General features: G+C 36.3%; 1 protein-coding gene across 3 annotated transcripts in view; it reads left to right on the forward strand.

The window, feature by feature from the left end:
- The window catches only part of LOC115216642 (probable N-acetylgalactosaminyltransferase 9), a 109,782-nt gene that overhangs the window by 23,541 nt on the left and 59,311 nt on the right, over positions 1-26,930 (forward strand). For 2 of the 3 annotated variants that reach the window (XM_029786129.2, XM_029786130.2), the window contains exons 2-4: positions 6,062-6,228; positions 11,916-12,093; positions 20,290-20,481. In XM_029786129.2, coding sequence (XP_029641989.1) covers positions 6,062-6,228; positions 11,916-12,093; positions 20,290-20,481 — 537 coding nt within the window. The remainder of the gene's footprint in view (positions 1-6,061; positions 6,229-11,915; positions 12,094-20,289; positions 20,482-26,930) is intronic. The other variant, XM_029786131.2, reaches the window with a different exon arrangement.

A 26,930-nucleotide genomic window follows, 5' to 3' on the forward strand; every position in this document is an offset into this window, starting at 1 on the left:
GACCTCACACATCAGCAAGGTCATGGAACGAATAGTCAGAAGGAAGCTGACCACCTTCCTTGAAGAGAATGACTTGCTGCCCGACACCCAACATGGTTTTCCGACCAGGGAGAAGCTGTTTAACCTAACTCCTACAACACTATGACTGGGTGCTGAAACGGCTGCTCACACTCAAATGTGGAATGATATATCTCGACTTTGCAAAGGCCTTTGATAAGTCGATCATGGAATGATATGTCACAAACTGCGTGATCTCAACATAGTTGGAAAACTGGGAGAATGGCTTCATGACTTTCTGAAGGATAGAAGTCAGGTGGTAGTAGCCAATGGGGCCACCTCCTTAACACACAAATAGTGAGCGGTGTTTCCGCAGGGCACTGTTCTGGGACCACTACTGTTCATAATGGCCCTCTCAGACATGCCCTCAGCCACGCAGAGAGCCACGATCACAAGTTATGCAGATGAACAAAAGTTTCACAGGCATACAGAACCCTGAGGACACTAAACACCTGCAATGTGAGCTGGACGAATATACAAGTGGGCTGAAAAGAATAGCATGCAGTTCAATGCTGGAAAGTTTCAAGCTTTATACTATCAGCATGCAAAACTGAATGCAATACCCAATGAATACACTGGACCCGAGGGATTGCAATCCCAGAGGCACAATCAGTGCGTGACCTGGGTATTCACATGAGTGATGACGCGACCTTTCTGTACATGTTGCTAAACTGACACTGAAATGTAGACGGCTGGCTGATGGATTCTTAGAACCTTTAGAACAAGAGAACAAGAAACCATGATGGTCCTCTGAAGACACTTGTCCTAAGCCACTTTGACTATTGCTCTCAGCTATGGTCACCATCCAGTGTCAAGTTGATCACAGAACTTGAGGCGACCCAACGAAGCTACACAAAGAAGATAGCCTCTATGCAGAATGTAAGCTACTGGGAAAGACTCAAGAGATTAAAATTATTTCCCTGGAGCGTAGGCGGGAAAGATATGCCATAATATACATCTGAAGATCCTGGGGAAGTGTCCTGAACTTTGGCATCGAGAGTTACGCAAATGCCAGAACTGGGCGCCACTGCGTGGTGCCTGGACTCCAAACCTGCCATCAAGATGTAGGACAAGATTCTGTGATAGCCTGGGCTTCCGAGGCCCACAGCTCTTCAATATCCTCCCGAAGATCCTGAGAGACCTGCATGGGGTGGATACAGATGTCTTTAAAATGAAGCTGGATCTCTTCCTGTCAGGTGTCCCAGATGAACCAACTTCACGGCAGGAGGGGCGAGAGGGCAGCTGCATCGAACTCTCTCATGCACCAAATAGCAGTTGCTAGAAAGCCTCCATGAAGTGAAACCAAGTAGCAACACCAAATGGCGGTGCCCCAGCATGGCCACAGCTCATAAGCTGAAACTAGAATCAATCAATCAATCAATCAATCATATATATGTATATACATATGTATGTATATACATATGTATATATATACATATGTATATATATATATATGTATATACATATGTATATACATATGTATATACATATGTATATATATATATGTATATACATATATGTATATATATGTGTATATATATATGTGTATATATATATGTGTATATATATATGTGTATATATATGTATATATATACTATGTATATATAATGTGTATATATATATTTATAGTAATATATATGTGTATATATATATGTATATATATATAGTTTAAATAATATATGTATATATATATATGTGTATATATATATGTGTATATATATATGTATATATATATATGTGTATAATCATTGTATATATGTATATACATATATGTATATATATAGTATATATGTATATACATATATGTATATATATATGTTATATATATATTTATATGTATATATGTATAATTGTTAATGTATATATGTATATGTATATCTATATATTGTATATATGTATATGTATATATGTTATCTGTATATATGTATATGTATATATGTATATGTATATAGTTATGTATTATGTATATGTATAATGTATATATGTATATATATACATATATGTATATTATATATGTATATATATATATGTATATATATATATATGTATATATATGTATATCTATATGTATTTATGTATATATAATGTTTATATATATGTATATATATGTATATATATGTATATATCTATATATGTATCTCTCTCTATATAAACGGCAGTTTGTCTGTGCGTGTTTCTGTGTGTCTGTTTGCTTGTACCCTCACCTGACCACGGCTTTCAACCGATTCTGATGAAACTTGACACACCCATAGCCCAATGTCATAATTCAAAACTAACGCAGCGAAAATTTTGAAAAGTTCCCCCATTTCTGAAAAAAATCGATAAATTCGACATGGTTCGAGAATCAGAAACACAACCGCAAACTGTCTAGGGGACGCAACTCCACCTTTTTTAACTAAAAAATATTTACCATCATTTTTTCCCATTTTTTTGCTATTTTTTGGCTATAACTCTCTAAAATGCTTTATAGTTTTTCCCCTACAACCTGAGCACGCCGGGTGTACTGCTAGTATATATATATGTATATATATATATAATATATATATATGTATATATATACATATATGTATATGTATATATATATATGTATATATATATGTATATGTATATTATATATGTATATATATATGTATATATATATGTTATATATACATATATGTATATATATATTATATATATACATATATGTATATGTATATATATAATATGTATATATATATGTATATCTATACATAGATGTAATGTATATATATGTACATGTTATATATAATATGTATATAATATGTATATATTACATATATGTATTATATATATGTACATGTATATATATATGTATATGTATATATATGTACATGTATATATATATATATATATGTATATATATACATATATGTATATATATGTACATGTATAATATATATGTATATGTGTATATATATATTATATGTATGTATATATGTATGTATATAACATATATGTATATCTATCTCTATATGTAGTATATTTATGTATATATACATATATTATATATATATGTATATGTATATATGTATTATATATATATATGTATATATAGATATATGTGTATATATAGATATATGTGTGATATATATATTATGTGTATATATATATATATTGTGTGTTAAACATATATATGTGTTATATATTTGTGTATATATATGTGTATATATATATATATATATATGTATATAATATGTATATAATATGTATGTAATCTATGTATGTATATATATATATGTATATATATATATGTATATATATATATTATATATATATATATATATATAGAAGTCAGTTGTAGTGGCCAATGGGCCACTTCCATTTACACGCAAAGTAGCGTGTTTCCGCAGGGGGCACTGTTCTGGGACCACTACTGTTCATATGGCCCTCTCAGACATGCCCTCAGCCACGCAGAGAGCCACGATCACAAGTTTATGCAGATGATACAAAAGTTTCACAGGCAATACAGAACCCTGAGGACACTAAACACCTGCAATGTGAGCTATACAAAATTACAAGTGGGCCAAAAAGAAACATGCAGTTCAATGCTGAAAAGTTTCAAGCTCTATACTATCAGCATGCAAAACTAAATGCAATACCCAATGAATACACTGGACCCTGAGGAATAGCAATCCCGAGGCACAATCAGTGCGTGACCTAGGTATTTACATGAGTGATGACGCGACCTTTCGTGTACATGTTGCTAAATTGGCAATGAAATGTGACGACTGGCCGGATGGATCCTCAGAACCTTAGAACAAGAGAACAAGAAACCATGATGGTCCTTTGGAGGACACTTGTCCTAAGCCACTTTGACTACTGCTCTCAGTATGGTCACCATCCCGTGTCAAGTTGATCACAGAGCTCGAGCGATTCAACGTAGCTACACGAAGAAGATAGCCTCTATGCAGAATGTCAGCTACTGGGAAAGACTCAGGAAATTAAAATTATATTCCCTGGAGCGTAGGCGGGAAAGATATGCCATAATATACATCTGGAAGATCCTGGAGGGAAGTGTCCTGAACTTTGGCATCGAGAGTTACGCAAATGCCAGAACTGGGCGCCACTGCTTGGTGCCTAGGACTCCAACTTGCCATCAATGTAGGACAAGATTTCTGTGATATCCTCCCGAAGAACCTGAGAGACCTGCATGGGTGGATACAGATGTCTTTAAAATGAAGCTGGATCTCTTCCTGTCAGGTGTCCCAGATGAACCAACTTCACGGCAGGAGGGCAGATGAGGGCAGCTGCATCGAACTCTCTCAATGCACCAAATAGCAGCTGCTAGAAAGCCTTCATGAAGTGAAACTAAGTAGCAACCCCAATGCGGTGCCCCCAGCATGGCCACAGCTCATAAGCTGAAAACTGGAAAAATCAAATCAAAATCATATATATATATATGATTGATTGATTGATTGATTCTAGTTTCAGCTCATGAGTTGTGGCCATGCTGGGGCACCGCCATTTGGTGTTGCTACTTGGTTTTACTTCACGAGAGCTTTTTAGCAACTGCCATTTGGTGCATGAGAGAGTTCGATGCTTGTAGTAGCCTCTTTAAAATAGCCAAGTTTTGAAACTTTGCATAGAATGTTTTCAATTCAGTAATCTTAAAAATGTGTAAATATACTGTTATTCCACATCTCTCTTGCATTTGCAAGGATTTAGGCAGCAGAAATACTGAAGTGTGAATCTAGTGCCACTGAGTGATTATAGTTTAAAAAGCCCATAACTAAGAAACTACTTCAACTAGAAAACTGAAATTTCAGATATATTATTTCTGCATTGCATAGAGTCAGCACTCCAAGTTTGGTGAAAACCTGAGCAGGCATTATGGACCCCCCCCCCCCACCACCACCACTAGAATTTTGTATGATTTGGGTGAAATATAGTGATTGATTTCTTAAGTTGCATGTGAGGTTTTTTTTTCAAATAAACCAAAGTAAATGTTAGTTTCCTGACTTCTATGAAATTATTCATCAAATTATAGTATAGGTTTTATTAGGTTGTGAAAAAGTCATAACCCAAATATATATATATATATATAAGGTTGGCCGAAAGTCACTTGACTATAAATCAAATCCATTTAGTTCCAAGATTTATTTATGTTTAACAACTAAATGAATGTAATAAAAACATCTAAATATGAATCATCATGAAAATTATTGAAACTGAAGTCCTTCGTGAGCAACACATTTTTCCATTCGAGTGAATACAAAATTACAGATTGTATTTATGGAATTTTGAATTACTGTGTATATGTATGTGCATATGCATATGTATATTTGTATATGTATATATATATGCATATATGCAAATGTATAATATATATATATGTATGTGTACATATGTATATGATGTATATATATATATATATGTATATATGCATATGTATATATGCATGTGTACATATGTATATATGTATATATGCATATGTATATATGCATGTGTACATATGTATATATGTATATATGCATGTGTACATATGTATATATGTATATATGCATATGTATATATGCATGTGTACATATGTATATATGTATATATGCATATGTATATATGCATGTGTACATATGTATATATGTATATACACATATATATATATGCAGATATGTATATATATATATATATATATATATATATATATATATGCATGTGTATATACTTATATATGTATATATGTCACTGTATCAGGTAAAAAATATAGTGTATCATATGAATGAAAAATAGATTCAATAGGATAATATAAAATATAGTGAAAGAATTCTTTTTTTTTTTTGAATAATGGATCTCAGTGCAAATAAAACTACAGGATGTAAATATTGGGTGAAGAAAAAGTCAAAGGCTGCCAATGAATCTCAACCTACATGAATTATTTCATGCTCTCTCTAAGTTTATAAATTCTTATGACATTAATAATATATAATAATTATATTTTGTTTTAAACAACTCTTTTTATCATTAATTTTCCTTTTTTTTTTTTCAGATGCAAAAGTATTTGGTACCCTAAAAACCTTCCTTCTGCCAGTGTGATAATCATCTATTACAACGAACCATTTTCTCCTCTTGTTAGAACTGTTCATAGTGTTATAAATAGGTCCCCACCTGAATATTTAAAAGAAGTTATTTTAGTTGATGATAGCAGTACAAAAGGTTAGTGGTTTTTTTTTGTTTTCATTTTTTTTTTAACCATTCTACTTGATTAATAAATTGCATTCATGTAAATGGCCTAATGAATAGTGATGGTCTGCATCTGCAAGAATCGGAGTGGAATAACAATGAAAGTTGTGGTGTGAGATGATGAAGGGAGTAATGTTTTTGGCAGCATCACTTGTTGGAAGAGAAATAAGAAGTGTGCATGTTTATCTTGTTTTAGTCATTAGATAGCAGCTATGCCTGGGCACTGCCTTAAATTTCTGTTTAGTCGGATGAATTAACCCCAGTACTTATTTTTTAATCCTGGTACTTATTCTATCGGTCTCTTTGGCCAAACTGCAAAGTTATGGGGATGCAAACACTCTGACACCGGTTGTCAAGCAGTGGTGAGAGACAAACACAGAAACAATGACACACATGTGCAGACACACACACACACACACACACGCATGCACATATACAGGGTGTCCATAAAGTCATAGTGCAATGCTACAAAATTACTTCATTCCTAAGCTTGAACAATTAGAACTGATAGAGAACGCAGTTTTTTAAACAAGGCGGTGCACTTTGTCACTTTGTTCTGCAAGTTAGGCAGTTTCTAAATGAGAAATTCCCTAATAGAGGGATTGGAAGAAGGGGACCATTATTTTGGCTTCTATGTTCACCAGATTTGACTCCATTGGATTTCTTTTTATGGGAACATATGAAAAGTATTGTTTATTCCACTAAGCCTCAATCTTTAGAAGACTTCAAAGCAAGGATAACTGATGTGATTGAAGTGTTACTGAAAATCAGCTGGAAAATGCTTTCTGTGAACTATAGAATTATATTTCTCTTTATATTAGTAATGATGGTGGACATATTGAAAATTAATAAGATGAATAAAATCTTTAGGTCCTTCTTCTTTCTTATCCTTTTTACAGATTAATTTTTTTCTATATAGTCAGAAAGATACAAGTATTTTAAATTGCACCGTAACTTTATGGACACCCTGTATGTATGTATATATATATATATATATATATATATATATATATATATGTATAGAATTTAATATAAAATATAAATTACAAAGTGGGACAAGATCGCAAAAACACACAAGGAGACGACACAAAAATCCGACGGGTCACTCGAAGCCTCTAATCTTCAGTCGGGAACCGGATCATCTTAGTGATTTCGGCTGTTTAATCTCGATATCACTCCGATCCGGCCAGCCCCAAGGAAAATCCAAGCCACAGGCATTGGATTCTTGGAAAGAGGGTCGAATGTATACGGAACAAAGACAGGATGCCACACGAATGTAAATACAAGAAACAAAATTATATATAAAACAGAAATAAAAAACGCTTCGAGTGACCCATCGGTTTTTTGTGTCGTCTCCTTGTGTGTTTTTGCGTTCTTGTCCCACTTTGTAATTTATATTTTATATTAAATTCTATACATATATTATTGCGGCGTTTACGTACCCCCACTCCTATGTATACCACACATCCTTACCTTGTACGACGTCTTTACACACTCTCTCTATAGTATGTGTCTTTCTCTTTTCTTGCCTCTGAGGGCGTCACCTTTACCTTTGTAGCAGTTGACTATTATGCTGCTACACCAGTCATTGGGTATGACTCCTTTGTGTATCACCTGATTAACTATACGGGTGACTAGGCTATAGCCGACACTACCAGACATATATGACAGGCTTCTTTTAGTTTCCGTGTACCAAATCACTCCCAAGGCTATAGTAGAAGACTCTTGCCCAAAGTGTCATGCAGTGCAATAGAACCTGGAACCATGTGGTTGGGAAGTAAGCTTCTTACCACACAGTCATGTCTGCGCTTTTATTTTTGCTTACATAATTTTTTCTTGTGTATGTGTGTAAGATGTTTTGAATGGGCTTATTTGTAAAAGTTATTCAGGATGTGTTCTGTTGGCTCAGTGGTTCTCAAACAGGGTCCATACAAGATTTTGTGGGGTCCATGCAACAAAATAGTAAATTAGGGATCCACAATAGTATTTTAACGGTCCCTGAAAAACTTTTGCTTTTGATATACATATTGGTATGTATTGCAAGAAACAGTGAGGTTTCTTTCTCTAATATTTTACATAGTTCAGCCTACACAAGTTAATGTATGGAAAAAATGGGAATTTGAAAATAGTTTCTGTAAAACTAGTTTTAAAACATCGAATAGCTGTACTCACTCCATATAGCTTTTTGCCTCTTCTTTCTTTACGTGGTTGACTTCTGCAGTCTTCTCCTAGTTCATGACATAGTATGATTGAAATTAATTGTTTCAAAGCCTTCCCTATTGGTCTGTGTGTGGCTCACTATATCCCTATTCAATAATGTAAAACCAGCCAGGGTACATTTTCACCCCCTCCTGTAAATTTTAATTCCCTTCCAGCCCCATTTAGACCGCTTTTCACATAAAAATCCAATTTGTATCAACGTAATAATTCACCGTTCTAAAAGACTTGTGGTGGGAATATTTAAAGATTGGTATGTTTGTCCAAATCAAACAAAGGAAAATGTACAATTATAATTTCAGCTTTTTTTTTCCTGAAATTATTATTTACCACAAAGCTTGCTCATTATTTATATCAAAGATTACCTTAAGTGCATCAGGATGAACCAGAGGAAGAAGTTGCACTTTACTGTTATGGCAACTGTTTAGAGGCTTAATTCTGTATCTCAAAATGTCTCAGTGAAAACAGGATCTATCTATTTCTCTGTTATAAGGTTCAGTTGTTTACTTTTAATGACATGTTATAGGAATACCACATTGTCTCTGACATTTTTGGAAATTTATTATATTAAGAACTAGCTTAAGGTGACCCGCTCTATGTGCAGGTGAGGGTATGGTTGTTATTTTCTGTTGCTTCCTTTCTGTTTCTTATCACCACATTCTCCCTCTTTGTTTTTCTCTCCTTTCTCTCTCACTTTCCCACTCTCTTACTCTTCCTTTCTCTCGGACTCTCCCTCACTTTCTCTTACTCTCTATCTTTCTCCCATTTATAAAGACAAAAGATCTTGAGTAAGTTGAGAAACAAAATATTTTGAAAGATCAATCATAAATATTAGGCAGTGACAATGGAAAAGTCTGCTTCAAGGCGGACAACAAAACACTAACATTTAAAAGGGACAGATGAACTTGCGAGCTGAATAAAAATTTAAAAAATATTGGAAACCAAAATTTGAAGGGATAGACTCAACATGGCTGGCATTCAAAACTTCTTAACAACGGACAGCAACGTACTGGCAGTTTAATGGCTGGCGCAAAATTTTGAACTTGATGTAAAAGAAAATTTCTAAATACTAAGTTTTGAAGTGATTCTTTCTCACGACAGTAGACTCACCATGGCAGGCATTCAAAGCTTCTTCATGACAGACGGCAACACATTGATGATTTAAAGGTTGGCGAAAATTTTTTAGCTTGATGTAACAGAATTCCTAAACACCCCTTCCTGTAAATTTTAATTCCCTTCCAGCCCCATTTAGACCCCTTTTCACATAAAAATCCAATTTGTATCAACGTAATAATTCACCGTTCTAAAAGAAAGCGTTGACAGTTGCAAAAGTTTAAATCTTCCCGCCACAGGTCTTTTAGAAGATTTAAACTTTTGCAACTGTCAACGCTTTCTCTCTATAGATACAGACAAACGTAGTGAGAGAGGTGGTGAGAGAAAGAGTGACAGAGAGATGGCGAAGCTGTCAAATGTTGTTATAGAGAGAAAGTGCAGGGAAAGAAGGAGAAAGAGAGACGGAGGAGGACAGGGTGATATACGAAAGAGAGAAATGACAAACACTTGTTAAAGTGTGGGTTTTGTTGCCCTAGTAACCACAGCTTTTGAGATAGGGGTTTCTAACCTAGTCCACTCACTTCCTCGCCTCTTTTTACATGTCCCTGTAAATTTTGGAGCCAATCCAACCCCATCTAGTGCCCCTTAATCCTGAAATGAGACAAACAAACTTTTTGCATTTCAGCTTTATAGATGCTGACTAGTGTAAGGTGTCCTGCTCTACGTGTGGGGGAGGATATCGTTGTTACTTTCTGTTGCTTCCTTTCTGTTTCTTATCACCACATTCTCCCTCTTTGTTTCTCTCTCCTTTCTCACTTTCCCTTTCTCTCACTCTTCCTTTCTTTCGGACTCTCCCTCGCTTTCTCTTACTCTTTATCTTTCTCTATCTCTCTCTCTCCCATTTATAAAAAATTAGATTTCCGCATTTAAATTACAAATCTGCTTCCACTTTACCATGTTGATAATTTGATTGAAATCGGGCAAAAGGTGTCTGATCTAGACCCCCAAGTCTCCCCCCAAATCAATAAAATCCCAGTTTTCACACCACTGCAACCACCAAAAACGTCTCCCAATCAATTTCCCACCTCAAGTTATGCCCTCCTGTAAATTTTAATCCCCTTCCAGCCCCATTTAGACCTTTTTTTACTTAAAAATCCAATTTGTATCAACATTCGCCTTCTTCATTTTATAGATTAGACAGATATACCGGGCCTTGCTTGGGATTAAAATAGTTTATTATTGTTTTAATTGTTTCGGTATTATAACCTGATTTCATTTGGGTCTACGCTGCCCTTGAGGCGATGCCTTTCATTTGAGCGAATTCAAAGTTGCCATGCAAACTTGCTAGCACTTTTAACATAGGCTTGCATATTTTCAGCTGAATCCAATCACATATGCACACATTATTTATATATATATATATATATATATATGCATTAAATATGTACATATATATGCATTATATATACATGTCTACACACACACACACACACACATATATATACACACACATATATACAAATATATACACTTTATATATATATAAACATATATATGTATACACATTATATATATATTTATATACACACATATATAAATTAACACAATATATCTGATTAATAATATCTGTTATGGTTGTGCGATGGTGGTGGGCGATAATAATTCACTGTTCTAAAAGATGGGAATATTTTAACTGTTGCTACTGTCACACTTTTTGACTATAGATAGAGACAGAAGTACAGTGAGAGAGGTGGTGGGAGAAAGAGTGACAGAGAGCCGGCAAAGCTCTCAAACGTCGTTATAGAGAGAAAGTGCAGACAGACGTACAGAGAGAAAGAGAGATGATGTGGGAGAAAGAGTGACAGAGCTGGCAAAGGTGGTGGGGGAAAGATAGTGGAAGCTGTCAAACGTCATTATAGAGAGAAAGTGGAGGTAAGGGAGGAAAGAGAAAGATGGAGGAAGACAGGCAGATATGAGAAAGAGAGAAACGACATACACCTGTCAAAGTGTGGGTTTTTTTACCCTAGTAACCACAGCTTTTGAGATAGGGATTTCTAACCTAGCCCACTCACATCTTCGCCTTTTTTCATGTCCCTGTAAATTTTGGAGCGAATCCGATGGCATTTATTGCCACTTAACCCGTTCCAATGCCAAAACCAGACAAACAAACTTTTGTCGCATTTCAGATTTATAATATAGAGATTGTTTTCCATTTATGTTTTTCTCACTGTACTGATTTTCTTTCTTGAAGTTCTTCTTGATATTCTACCCTTGTTATTCATATTCTTTCTTTGTACTACTTTTTTCTCTCAATGTTTTCACTAATAATCATTGTTCATCCATATTTCATAGATTCTTAACAGATTGTGTATACTCTTATAACATTTCAGAAGAACTTGGCAGCAAATTGAAACAATACATTTATGAAACTTGGCCTGATAACATTGTTAGAATTGTACGTACCAATGAACGCTCAGGTTTAATTCGAGCTAGAATTGCAGGAGCTAAAGCTGCCGTTGGTGATGTTCTTATTTTTCTTGATGCACATTGTGAAGCCAGCCCTGGTTGGTAGGTACAAATTATTTTTATCTAGATTTGAATATCAATATTTTTGATTTTAGATATTGTCTCCTCTCAATTCAAATAGTACATTTAGTATGTTCTTTTCTTTTTATAAAAGTTATTTTGCATTGATGATGCAATCACTCAATAAAGAAACTATAAGAATTATTAAGCAAGTAATGTCTGGGTAAGCATTAATTGGATGAGATATAAGAAAAAAAAAATGTAAACTTAGATATGTGTGCTGATGTGTTGTGGATTGAGAGTAATGTTTCCAAGATGTCTAACATCTTGACATCTGCTGACATAAAATGCTTATGTTTGTGTGTTCTGATATGTGGTACACCCTGTAGATATTTCCCAACAACCCTACCTGTCTCTATTTTAAATTTTCATCTTTAACTAACTCCCCCAGCTTACATTAAGGATCACAATCACTTAATAATACATGTATGAATGAACATACAAACGGGTACATGTGGGTGTGTATAAAAATATGTGTGCAGATATTTTATGTCTGTTTGTATTTGTATGTGGGTATATATAAATATATGTGTGTGTGTGTGTATGTATACATATGTGTGTGTGCATGTATTTATATATACAAATATATATGAATGAGTGTGTATATGTGTATATATGTATACATAAGTATCTATATGCGTGCATGCGTGTGACTGTAAATGTTAATGCAGCTCTGTCATATCACTCCTACTCACATATCTCACATTCTTTTACTCCTTAGCTTCTCATCTCTTCCTCTCCCCCCTCTCCCCCCCATCCTCCCATCACATTATCTTGGCCACTAACTAACACTCCCTCTCTCACTTCCATTTCTTCATTTTTTTCACTCTTTGTATTTTGTCTCTCTCCCTTTTTCTTTTTCTCTCTTTCTTCCTCTCATTTTCTCTTCCTGTTTTAGATTTGACCTTTCTCCTCTTTCTGATCATACTTTATCGCTTCTCCCGCCACCTATCCATAAAGACTACCAATACATTCTCAAATTTTCATTCACACCACAAAACCCTTTCAAAAGCGCAACACTGATTCCACAGCTCCATACTTTGAAATGACTAAATATGAACTGCAGGTGGAACTTACACACCATGTACAGGAAACTTTTTTACCACTTCTATACACTATTTTCCTCGAATAATGGAACTGCAACTACAATATCTTTATATATCTTGTTTCTACTTTCATTCTCTTATTTCCTTCTATATTCCCTATCTTTTCCACAATAATTTGAACTCAAATATTTTCTCACGCCGTCTCAGATGAAAGGATAGCCATAATATCCCAGAAACAGCTGTAGGACTATTTCATTATAAATGTCCTGAAAACTCCTCTGAGCCTTGGATTCGTTATCTCATTTGGTCTAATATATGTAACTACATATATGTACAATGAGAAGAAAGTAGAGAATGCTTCGTCATGGATAAGTGGTTGTTGGTGGTGGTAGTGGTAGTGGTGGTGGGGTAAGAGAAGCAACAAAGAATGAATTCTCGGAAACAATTTAATCAAAATAGTTATGATAGGAGTGGTTACAGCTGTAGCTAGAAATAGACAGAATCATTAAGTGAAGAGGCGACAGGCTTGGAAGGATTGGAAGAATTGGGGTAGCATAGAAATATACCAAATAGCTAGAAGAGAAGCTATCTCCAAGGGGAGAAGCAGAAAGGAAGAGATATGCTAATGTCATACAGTGTGAGTACCACAGGTGTGAGGTGTTTCGGATTGCAAGACAGAGTATCAGAGAAAATCATAATGTTGTGAGAGAGAAATGTGTGGGCACATAATGGTACACTTGTAATTATTGATTCTGCAAAGAAAACTGCATGGAAGTGCTGTTATGAAAGGCTACTAAATATAACATTGAATGGGAGATGGTTTCCTAATGTGAATCCAACAGATGGATCATCTATCCTTCTTAACAGCAGTATGATAGAGAAGACAATTAAGGATATGAACTCAGAGAGGGCCCCTGGTCCATCAGGAATTACTGACATATGCAGTAAGTTTGCTTCAGAAAGAACGCCAAACCAGCAAAGAGATGTCATGCCCAGGCATAGGAGGATTCTAATGAGACAGTGAGCAAAAACCTGAAATCATCTGAATGGGTCACTAAAGGATAACAAGCGATCCTATCTCAGGTAAACATTGCTTGAGATCAAAAATTAATTCAAAGACTCTCAGGGAAAGGAGTTAGAGGAGGAGACCAGGGCTGTCAAAAGTGTTGAGATAAACCCTAAAGCCTTCTATAGATGTGCAAAAAGTCTTCTCCAGTGTGGTGTGGGACAGGGCCACTTTTTGGGGAGGGTGGCTTGCCAACTGCAGACTCCCAGGAGATCAGTGAAATGCTGAATGTGCAATGCAAGAGTGTTTTCACCACTCCATTGGGGAACCTGCCTAATGTGTTCTTTGGCACCACAGCTCTACACAAAGAAATGGCAATCATTGATAACATCAAAGTAGAGGAAACTGACGTAATATGGGCCACAGGCTCTGATGAATTCCCAGCAACCTTCCTAAAGAAATGTAATGGGGCTCCAACAAGACCACTTCAGATTCTCTTCCAGAGCTTCCTCAGAACTGGGAGACTTTTCAAAAAGGCCTAACATGTCCTATCCATAAGAGAGGTAGCAGAACAGATACTAAAAAATTTAGACCTGTCTCTCTAACCAGCCATGCCAGCTAAGTCATGGAAAGCATTGTCAAGATGAAACTAATTGCGTTCCTTGAAGATAATGACTTGTTTCCTGTTACCCAGCATGGCTTCTACTCGGGAAGAAGCTGCCTTACACAGCTTTTGCAGCACTATGAATGGTTGTTGAAGCAATTAACGAATCATTTAAGCACGGATGTGATATATTTCAACTTTGGAAAGGCCTTTGATAAGGTTGGTCATGGGACGGTATGTCACAAGCCACAGACACTCAGCATAGTTGGGAAACTCTGTGAGTGGTCGTAAAACAGAAGCCAGGCTTTGTCAGCCAATGGAGCCCTCTCCAAGGAGACAGTAATAGAGAGTGGAATGCCTCAGAGAACTGTACTGGGGCTGCTGCTGTTCATGGTGGCTCTTTCAGGCATGCAATCAGTTATACAGACAACTACACTTACTAGCTATGCCAACGACACAAAAGTAGTACAAGCAGTCAAGGAACCTTCTGATGCTAATCTTCTATAGAAAGATGTAGATGCCATATTTAAATAGGCTGAGGAAAACAACATGCAATTTAATGCAGACAAATTCCAAACCCTCTGCTACCAGCTAACTGGTGCTCAGAAGTCGTAACAACAATACTTTGGACCACAAGGAGCAGCAGTCCTAGAATCACATATGGAGCATGATCTCAGGATTGATATGAGTAACTTTTATAACTCAATGTTGGATAAATAATTTAACAAAGCAGGAGGAAAGAAAGTATTCACACAACACACTACAATTATATGAGGTTAAACCTGTAATATGAGGTTAAATGCTCTCTGACAATGGCTCTATGTGAACCGTTTTATTTTATAGAAATGTGTCAGTCCACTTTTAGTTACATGGGGGTGGGTGGAATCCTTTCACAACAGCAATAATGCCTTGTTTCACATGCATATCACCAAGCTGGTGGCAGTGCACAGGCGAATAGCTGGATGGATTCTGAGAACCTTCAGAACAAGGACCCAGAAAACTATGCTGGTCCTATTAAAGACATTTATCCTTTGCCATTTGGACTACTGCTCTCAACTGTGGTCACCCCACAGTGTCAGATTAATTGCAGAACTTGAGGCAGTTCAGTGATGTTAGACAAGGAAGATTGCATCAATGGAACAACTGAGCTACTGGGAGAGACTGAAAGAGGTATGGCTCAACTCCCTGGAGTGAAGATAAGAGAGTTATGCAGTGATATATGTGTGAAAGATACTGGAGGGGCTGGCACCAAACTTTGGGATTGAGAGCTATGCCAGATCCCGAATCGGATATCATTACACTGTTTCAAAGGTCTTAGCTGTCTCATCTAGAGTGAGGACTGTACTGCAATAGTTTGAGATTCAAGGACTCACAGCTATTTAACACCTGCCAAAACATTTGAGGGATCTTCATGGAATGGGGATGAATGTTTTCAAGAAACTACTCCTAATGTCTTCTTTCCTCCCTGAGGAAAAGGGATACATATGATAATATTTATGACCATACCTAGCCATGAGCTGTCAACTCACTCTTGTCCTTTATTCAAAGCAGACACAGTCTTCTAGTCCTAGACTTAGTAGTTGATAAAGAGATGAATAAATTAGAAATGAATTACAGCCCCTTACAACATTATGACCTCAATAGGCTTCATGCGATTCTTGGAAGTGTAGTCTATTCTTAGCTACAATAGTGACAACATGAATTTTTTCAATCTTCTTCTGTTAAAATATTTGAGAAAAATTATATTAATGTGTCCGACTGGTTAAAATTCTATTTATTTGTTTGTGCAGCTGAAGATGGCACTGCATTTAAATTTATGTAATGATTGCATTGTTCAATTAAATGAAGCTGCTTGAAATGGCAGTTCTGCATCACTACTTGATATCCTGTTGCTTATTTTGATTTTATGATATATATATATATATATATGTATTACATGGAAAAATGCGAGAAAGAGAAATAATATTCTTAAGTTTGTAAACCTGGAAAAGTACAGGACAAGTTATTACAGCTCGTAAAGTACAGAACAAGAAAAGTTTTACTTAAAATATTGCAGCTAAGGATAAAATTTCAAATAAAATATTTAGATTTAGAAAATATTAGCTTTTATTAAAACTAAAAATTTTATTACAAGTTATTACTTCTATTTGTTATTACTTGTCACTTCTATTAAAAATAAAAAAATAACTCAATTAAAATATTTTTGCACTTAAAAAAATTCATTTTTTAAATTATTAATTAATAATTAGAAATTTGAAAATAAGTTATAAAGAATAATAGTAGTACTTAATTAGTTAGTACAATAAATAGAATAATAAAAAAATTAGTTGTATTACAGTAAAATTTTCTTGAGTTATTGCCTAAATTATTGACAAGTCTTCACATTTTTAGTCTTGATCCAATGCCTATTTTTTACATAATGAATTTGCCTACCATATATACTATTCTACTTTGCATAAAACTTTAGCTATACTGGTACTTCTGGCTCTCATTTGTTAAGTATTCTAGTGTGTCAATATTTTAACAAAATGATGGGAGGGCATAGCTATTGATCGTAGCAGGTGGAGGATTGTGCACGAGGGACAGCCACTTTTGCGAAATCTCAAGTTGTGCATGAGAAAGTAAGGAGGGATGTCAGGAAGGGCATCGCTGTTACACTTCCAGATGGGAAGGGTCTTCCTACAATGCTGACATGCAGTGTCTGTGCAAGACCCTGCCTCAGTAAAGCTGGACTCAAGAGTCATCATCGTAGTCATAAAGTGAGACAGATGAGTGACAACCTGGCCACTGGTGGTGGTGTTACACACCATACTAATCATATCTGTCAGGCATGTGGATGAGAGTGTAATTCGGCAGGAGGACTTAAACGACATGCAAGGGTACATGAAGCCCAGTTACAACTAGAGCTGGCTACTGCCGGTAAAGGTTTTAGCTGCCAATTCTGTACAAGACATTGTAGAACTTTAGCTGGGCTAAAAAGTCACATTTAATCACAGCACCAATGACAGTTAAGCCTTGTGCAATGGCCATACTCAATAACGAGGGGGCAGCCATCATCAGCATATATATATATATATGTATATATATATATATATATGTATGTATGTATATATGTGTATATATATATATGTATGTATGTATGTATGTATATATGTATATGTATGTATGTATATGTATGTATATGTATGTATGTATATGTATGTATATATATGTATGTATTATATATATGTATGTATGTATATATGTATGTATATCTGTATGTATGTATATATATATATATGTATGTATGTATATATATATATATATATATCATCATTTAACATCCGCTTTCCATGCTAGCATGGGTTGGATGATTTGACTGAGGACTGTCGAACCAGATGGCTGCGCCAGGCCCCAATGTGATCTGGCAGAGTTTCTACAGCTGGATGCCCTTACTAATGCCAACCACTCCGAGAGTGTAGTGGGCGCTTTTACGTGCCACTGGCATGAGGGCCAGTCTGGCGGTACTGGCAACGGCCATGCTCAAAATGGTGTTTTTTAAGTGCCACCTGCACAGGAGTCAGTCCAGTGGCACTGGCAACGAACTCACTCGAATGTTTGTTCATGGCACAAATGCTTGTAAGGCAATGCTGGTAATGATCACGCTGAAATGGAGGTTTTAACGTGCCACCGGCACGGAAGCCAGACAGCCGCTCTGGCAGTGACCCCACTCAGATGGAGCTGTTAGTGCTCCACTGGCACGGGTACCAATCATCGAATTTGGTTCAATTTTGATTCCAATTTCACTTGCCCCAAAAGGTCTTCACAAGCAGAGTTTAGTGTCCAATGAAGGGAGGTTGGCATGGGTTTCAGTCGTCAAATTTGGTTTGATTTCGAATTCAATTTCGATTTCACTTGCCTCAACAGGTCTTCACAAGCAGAGTTTTGTGTCCAAAGAAGGAAAGGTATGCATAAGTGGGTTGGCTGCATCCCTGGTAAAGGCCACGAGTTATGGTCTCACTTGTCCAGCTGGATCTTCTCACGCACAGCATATTTCCAAAGGTCTCAGTCACTAGTCATTGCCTCGGTGAGGCCCAATGTTCGAAGGTCGTGCTTCACCACCTAGTCCCAGGTTTTTCTGGGTCTAAATCTTCCACAGGTTCCCTCAACTGCTAGGGTGTGGCACTTTTTCACACAGCTATCTTCATCCATTCTCGCCACATGATCATACCAGCGCCATCGTCTCTCTTGCACACCACAACTGATGCTTCAGGTCCAATGTATATGTAAATATATATGTGTGTATATATATATATATATGTATATATATATATATATATATATATATATATATTATATATATATATATAATATATATATATATATATATGTTGAAAGCAGCAGAAACATCACAAAAACTGGTACTCAGAGTTTCACGTTGCTGTTTGTCAGACAGTTTTGTTATAATGGAACAGAAATGACGATATAATCAAACAAAAACGTAAAAAGTAGTTTAAATGATACGCCTTTGAAAATGGTTTTATTTCATTGGTCTTTTCAACTAATGGTCTTAAGCATGCAATGAATAAAATAAATTCAGTATAAATTCATCCTATTGTAACATTGAAGAAAACCTTAAATCGAAGGACAGATTCCAAATACGTATGGTAAATAATCATATACGAAATATAAGTAAATTAATACATTAAAATTAAAATTTAAAATTTTCATGCTGTATTACTTAAATATTCTTTTCAGCCATATATATGCATACTAGACCATCTATAATATACATATATGCACCAATATACACAGATGCATGTACATGGTTATACACATATTTAGACTTAAATATGTAAGACATAAATATATACACAAATACACACATATACATATATGTACGCATACATGCATGCGTACAAAATCTCTTGGTATATACATATACATGTAAGACATAAATATAAATATACCATAAAAGTGTGTATGTATGTATACTTGTTTTTGTCTGTATATGCATGTTTTTGTGTATGGCTACATTAACATGCACGTATATACGTGTGTATATCTGTGTATATATATGTGTATTTCTATATGTTTTTTATATATGGTTTTTCTTTGGTGTATTTTGCATGCACCTTTGTGCATGACAACTTTTGTTAATTATGTATGGTTTAATATATCTGGAAAAAGAAAAGGATACATTTTGCCCTCTAAGATTATGCTAGATTCAACAAGAATATTTTGAAATAAAGAAGAAACTGTGATAAGAAAATATTGGCAGGTCTGCAATTTATGAATACAGTGTTATTATTGGAAAGAAAAAAACAGAAAAGAAACAGGATAGTAATGGATAGTTTGGTGCCTGGGTTAACTGGCTGAGAGGTTTAACTTGTTCAGAAATTTAATCAGGAGCTTCTCTTGGAAATTATGTTTCTTTTTGAAATATGTTGAAATGAATAATTTGCCTTGTATTTTTTTCTTTTATTAAAAAACTATTCCTCATGATATTTCAGTGTTAAATTTAAAGTTATATAATTTCACAGGATAGAGCCACTGCTTTCACAGATTCAAACCAATTCCACTACTGTAGTCTGTCCAGAAATAGACAATATAAATTATGCTACCATGTCATATGAGCATACTGGTAATTTTGTTGTTGGAGGGTTTTGGTGGAATTTACTCTTTACTTGGCAAAGAATTCCTGGATATCAAAATTCTGATGTGAAACCTGTTAGGTAATTACTTCAATTATGCAAGTACAGATATATTGCTTCATGCTTAATGATAGTTTTAGATTCAATTTTTCTTTTTCTTTTTTTTTTTTGGGGTTATTATCATAAAAGGAAATCTATGTCTTTTGCTTGTCTTCATTTTTGTATTCCTTTACTTTGGGTTCAAATAATTATTATGTATTTCATTTATTTGTCACCGTAGTAATGGATAGTTGTTTGGTGCCTGGGTTAACTGGCTGAGAGGTTTAACTCATTCAGAAATTTAATCAGGAGCTTCTCTTGGAAATTATATTTCTTTTTGAAATATGTTGAATTGAATAATTTGCCTTGTATTTTTTCTTTTATTAAAAAACTATTCCTCATGATATTTCAGTGTTAAATTTAAAGTTATATCATTTCACAGGATTTGTCATTAAAGGAATGTATTTTTCATTAATTGTACTTGATTTACTATGCAGAGCTAGATGTACTTGTTTAAAACTTTCATAAATACTAGCAGAAAGACCTCCTTCTGGGCGGTTTTCTGCTAGCCCCTTGATAATATTTTCACATTTCATTCCCAATTTTTATATTTTACGTCTCCTTATTTCTTTTTATAATAGTGCTCACTTACTTAACAAGTGTTGCTTTCATTATTTTATCACAGTCATAATCTCTCTTTTTTAAACAAACATCATGATAGTCCAACAACAGAGGGAGAAACAGTTTCTCAAGTTTTACCTTCTCCTCAAAGCAACATAGAGATTTCAATTCAGCAGCCCCTTCTGTAAGCATTGCAGTGTGTGTGTGAAAGAGAGAACATTGCAAACAATGAATGAAATAAACATGAAATGAAAAAAATCGTATAAATAAAAGGGCATTACTACAGGTGTATACACCACCGATTTTGTTGCCTCAGGACATCCAGAAAAATGGACACTTGTTAATAAAATTTTATGCAAGTACCGCTTAGATACTATGGTTTCCGAGAATATAGAGATTTATGAGAAAGAATTTTTCCGAGGGGGTGGAGAGAAGTTTTTTGAAAATTCACATGATCTGAGTTTCATCCCTCATAACTTTCAGGAAGATGGGTATCTTCTAATGTAAATTTATACAAATCCCTTTCAAATGGCATAGATTATGATTATAAAGAAATTTGTGGGGAAAATTTTTTCAGGGATTTTCCTTATTTCTTGTAAACCACAGCCTTCGAAATGATGAGGTGGGTTGGGGGCATACTTGTATGTCAAAGTTTTATAAACTCCTTTTTTTTCCACCACCTCCCTCATCATCTCACTCTGAGCCTATTTTTGCCAATTTTTTTGCACTTCAAAGCATATATATATATATATATATATATACGAGAAAGAATATAATCACCCCACATTACTGTATGGTTAACACCATATAGTTTTTCTGGTGCATCTAAGTTAAGTACCACATTCAAGTAAATTCATTGGAATTTACTTGAATCTTAATTGCTTATATATATATATATATATATTTATAATAAGATTAGCTCGTATACGAGTGGGTATATATTTGTAAAAAATGAAGTTTGAAAATGCTGCTATATTAGACAAATTTTAATTTTTAACATGTTTCGGTTCTTGAAATGACGAACCTTATCAAAAAAAATTATATATAATAAAGAGAGTTCATGCTATATGTTTAAAGAGTATGATGTAATAGTTCATAATTGTGACATATATTCAATAGAGTCAAATATAAAAAATTCATATATAATAAAGGGAGTCCATGCTATATGTTTAAAGAGTATGATGTAGTAGTTCATAATTGTGACATACATTCAATAGAGTCAAATATAAAAAATTCATGTTCTTGAAAAGGAGAGTTCATTTTAGATTTTACTTTGTGTTCCAATGGGAGCAACAGTAATGATTTTTGGTTGGTGTCTGTTCGCATAATTTTGGTGAATTTTGTGATTGTTGGGTTTATATCAGCTCAGCTGTTGTCACTTGCACTTTTCACTGACGTCATATAGTTCCAAACCAATCAAAACTCAGTCTCAACGAATATAGTGGAAAGACTCCCAACTGTATCCTGTTAGGAAACCAACCAAGCGGAACGACAGTTTGGCCACGGAAGAAATACGTCATCATTTTTTTGACGAATCGAAATTAGATCTGACCCATGACTGTGTCCTGTTAGGTGGCTAGTCCAGCAGAACGAGACGACATCAATGTTTTGACCAATCATCCTGTTAGGTGGCTAGTCCAGCAGAACGAGACGTCATCAATGTTTTGACCAATCAGAATCGGGTCTGACCCATAGCTGTATCGTGTGGAGAAACCGACCAAGCAGGGTGACAATAGCTTGACCACTGAGGTAATACGTCATCAGTCTTTTGACAAATCAGGATTAGATCTGCTCGTAGAGTAGAAATCTTTTTATAAATTTTTCCTTCCCTAAGACATATCTCTGTCAGCGTGAGTGACTGTTTAAGGATCTGAGAAATTGTAATTCGCCCCACCTCCATTATTATAATTCTCTCACTGTGGCCGTAGCAACAGTGACCACGGTGGTTGTAGTAGTAGTGCAAGTTGGGGCAGTCGTAGTGGTTGTGGTAGAATTTCATTTCTCTTTTTCGGAGGACCAATGTTTTGTTTTAATATTCCTGGCCCAGGGTGTTCAAACTTGGTCTAAATTTTTTGATGAAATAAAGTTCTTTATTTTGGCATTGCGTGAAGGTTACGCTGTCACTGAATTTATAAAGTGGGTAAGTTGTAAATTTCGGATTTACATTTGCAGCACATCTATCTATGTGTCTGCTGACCAGTATTTTCCGGTATTCAGGGTTTCTAATTTGTGATTTATGCACCGCCATCCTGTTACGTAAGCTATTTTTTGTATGGCCTATATACTGCCTATTGCAGCCTGCGCATGTTAAGACGTAAATTAAGTTTTCTGATGCGCAGGTGAAGTTCGCTCTAATGGTGAACTGATGGCCTTGTTCTAGTATAAATTCTGAACCTTCTACCAAGATGACACAGATTCCGCAGTTGGGCCTTCCACATTTTCTAACTGCTGGTTTTGTGGTTGATGTTGAGTGCAGTTTAGCTTGGGTTAGAATCCTTTTCAAGGATTTTGGTTGCCATTTACTTTTAATGATGGTGTGTGTTTCGAGGATCCGGTTCATCTTTTGGTCTCCCTTTAGCAGGGCTGTGCTTTGTAGTATGGTGCTGAAGGCCTCATTGTTGAGTGGGTTGTGTGTAGTGATGTAGGGAAGGGTTTTTAATTGTTCTTTCTTTTTTGGTTTTGTTTGTCTCAGGTCTTCTATACTTAATTTGAGTGCCCTTTGGATTGCACTGTCTATTAGGGGCTGTGGATAGTTTCTATTTGTGAGTGTGGTTCTAAGTTCCTGGAGATGTGTGGAGGATGTTTGTGTCTGGTATTATGGTGCAAATCCTTCTAGCTAAACAAAACGGGACATTTATTCTAGTGTGTCGTGGGTGGCATGAATCAAAGGGTAGGTACCGTTTGGAGTCTGTCGGTTTATAGTAGATATCTGTCTCTATTTTGTTGCCAGTTTTCTTAATGAGGATGTCTAAAAATGGTAATTCTTCTTCGTTATGATCCATCGTGAATTGTATATTATCATTTATTCCATTTAATAGTATTTTAAATTCCTCAAGTTTCTCTATACTTTTATCCCAGATGATGAAACGGTCATCGCGGTATCTTTTCCAGTTGTTCTGGATATAGGTGGAGAAGGTGTTTCCAAATTGCTCGAGTGTTATCTGGTAGAGTATTTTCTTGAGGTATCCCATCACTAGGTTGGCAAAAGAGGATGCAGTACGCGTGCCCATCGCTGTTCCCGATCTTTGTCTGTAGAAATTATTGTCAAAAATAAAGTAATTGTTTTCTAAAATAAATCTAAGTCCTTCTATTATAAGGTCTTTGTTTATGCGAGTTGGGAGTTCAAAGGAGTAGTTATTCAGCCAGAAGGTGATCGCTTCTATTCCTAGGTTGTGAGGGATGTTAGAATAAAGATTAACTACGTCGAATGATACTAGAAGGGTTTTCTCATTGACTGTTTTAGGGAGGTGGTTGAGCATGTCTATATCGTCTCTTACGTAGCTTTTGATGTGTTTTAGGAAAGGTTTAAGAAGTGTGTCTAAGAAATTGCTGAGGCAGTGAGTCTCACATGCTGGCCCTGCTATTATCGGTCTAAGTTTAAGATCATTTGGTGAAGGGATTTTGATGAGTATATCGGTAGATGTTTTGCATGTTTCTCTAATTATTTGGCTTTTGTGTACTTTAGGGATACCATAGAACAAACTCGATTTGCATTTGAAGTTAGTGATGTATTCATACTCCTTGTCCGTGAGTCCTTCTCGGTATGTGTTGATTAATGTCCTAAGGTTATGCATTATTTTTTGCTGATTATACTGTGGGGCCCTTTCATAATACGTTTCATCTCTTAATAGGGATAGTACTAAATTTTTATAATCGTTTGTATTCATTACTACTATCGCGTTGCCCTTGTCTGCCTCCTTAATTGTTATTGCTTTGTCTTCTCTTCATATATATATATATGTGTATGTGTGTGTCTATATATGTATATAGGGAGGGTTTACGAAAAAACAAAAGATAAAGGCATGTGGTGTACAAAACAAACAGATGTATTAGTATAACGCTCAGGAATAGAAAAAGTCTTTTACGTTTCAAGCCTATGCTCTTCTACAAAAAGGGACACAGAAAAAAACAAGGAGAGAAAAACAATGTGTGTAGTGGCTAACGATCTACCATGGCGACTGACTGCTGGACAGAAGGGTCACACAAGAGAGCAAAGAAGTAGGGGAGATAACAAAGTAATGATGACCCCCAAAACGAAGGTGCGTGTGTGTATAAGAGAGTATATATGTGCGTGTGAAAGAGGGCTGGTGGTCTGGATGTGTAGGTGTGAAAATGTGGGGATGGGAATTGGTCAGTGCTGGTGTGTGGGTGGTGTGTTGTGATGTGATGTGTAATGTTGTATGGTGTAGTGTGGTGTGGTTTGATGTTGGGAGGTGGGGGAGGCGAAAATAGGGATAGCATAGGTGGGGTGTGGGTTCAGCTGAGGGTTGGGGGTAGAGTTGGGGTATGTGGGTAGGAAGATGGTGGGGGTAGAGGTGGGTATGTGGGAGAGGGTGTAGGGGAAAGGATGGAGGGATGGGAAGGATAGGGAAGGTGGAGTAGGAATGTGTAATGGTGGGGTGGGCTTATGGGGGAGGGTTGAAAATGAAGGGGGAAGGGGAAGATGGGTATGTGAGGAGAGAGTAAGAGAGAAAGGAGAAAGAGAAGGTGAAAGAGTAAGAGAGAAGAGGGAAAGAGAGTAGGGGTGAAGAGAAGTAGGAGAGAAGAGAAGTAGGAGTCGGGACAAGAAAGGAGAGTTGGGTGGGAGGAAGTAGGAGGGAGGGGGAGAGAGAGGCGAGGGAAGGAGGTTAGATGAAGAGGGAAGGAGAGTTGAGCCCAAATGGCATAAAGGAGCGAAGAGAGAAGATTAATCCCTGTTCACGGCGCAAATGGGAGTCAGGATGGCCTCTGTGCAAGGACAATCTGAACACGGACAGGTGTTGCAAAGAGTAGAGTGGAAATGTGTGAGACTGGGGTGCCATTACTGAGGCGGATGTCTCAGAGGTGTTCCACGAACCGGTCAGCCAAGCGGCGTCCCATTTGTCCGATGTATAGAGAATGGCAGAGAGAGCAGGAAATGCAATAGATGATATTGGTGGAGGTGCAGGTGAAGAAGTCGGTGATGTGATAGGGTCGATGATGGGTGCCGGTGAGGTGGGTGATGTTGGAGAGGTAAGGGCAAGTGCGGCAGCGTGGGCGGGAGCAGGGGAGCGAGCCAGGTTGGGAGGTAGGGTTGGGGAAGAAGCTGTGGACCAAAATGTCTCGTAGATTGTGGGCTCGTTTGAAGGAGGAGAGGGGTTGGTTAGGGAAGATGTGTGAAGTGGATGGGTTGGGTTGGAGATGCCGGAAAGCTCAGAGAATGGTGCGTTGGAGAGGTAGGATGGTGGGGTGGTAGGTGAGCGGAAAAGGGAGGCGGGAGACTGCAGGGCAGGTTCAGGGGGAGAGAGCAGATGTATGGTCCACGGAACATGCTCTGGCAAGGGCAGTGTGGGTTGTGGTGAGGGGATCTCCACGTAGGATGAAGTGGCGAGCCATGAGTTGAGACTGAGTCTCAAAATAATGGTCGTCACTACAGAGCCTGCGTAGACGGAGGAATTGGGAATAGGGGATGGAAAGCTTGGTGTGTTTAGGGTGGGAGGAGGAGAAGTTGAGGTATGAGTGTGAGTCTGTGTGTTTGTAGTGGATGGAGGTGGTGAGAGTGGAGTGATGAATGCTGACCGAAATGTCGAGAAAGGAGACAGAGGTGTTGGAGATAGTGCAGGAGAAGTGGAGGCCAGGATGGAAAGATAAAATATAAATAATAAATCTATATCAAGCGCATGGATACAAAC

The sequence above is a fragment of the Octopus sinensis genome, linkage group LG10 (genome assembly GCF_006345805.1).
Source record: "Octopus sinensis linkage group LG10, ASM634580v1, whole genome shotgun sequence".
NCBI classification, from domain to species: Eukaryota; Metazoa; Mollusca; class Cephalopoda; order Octopoda; family Octopodidae; genus Octopus; species Octopus sinensis.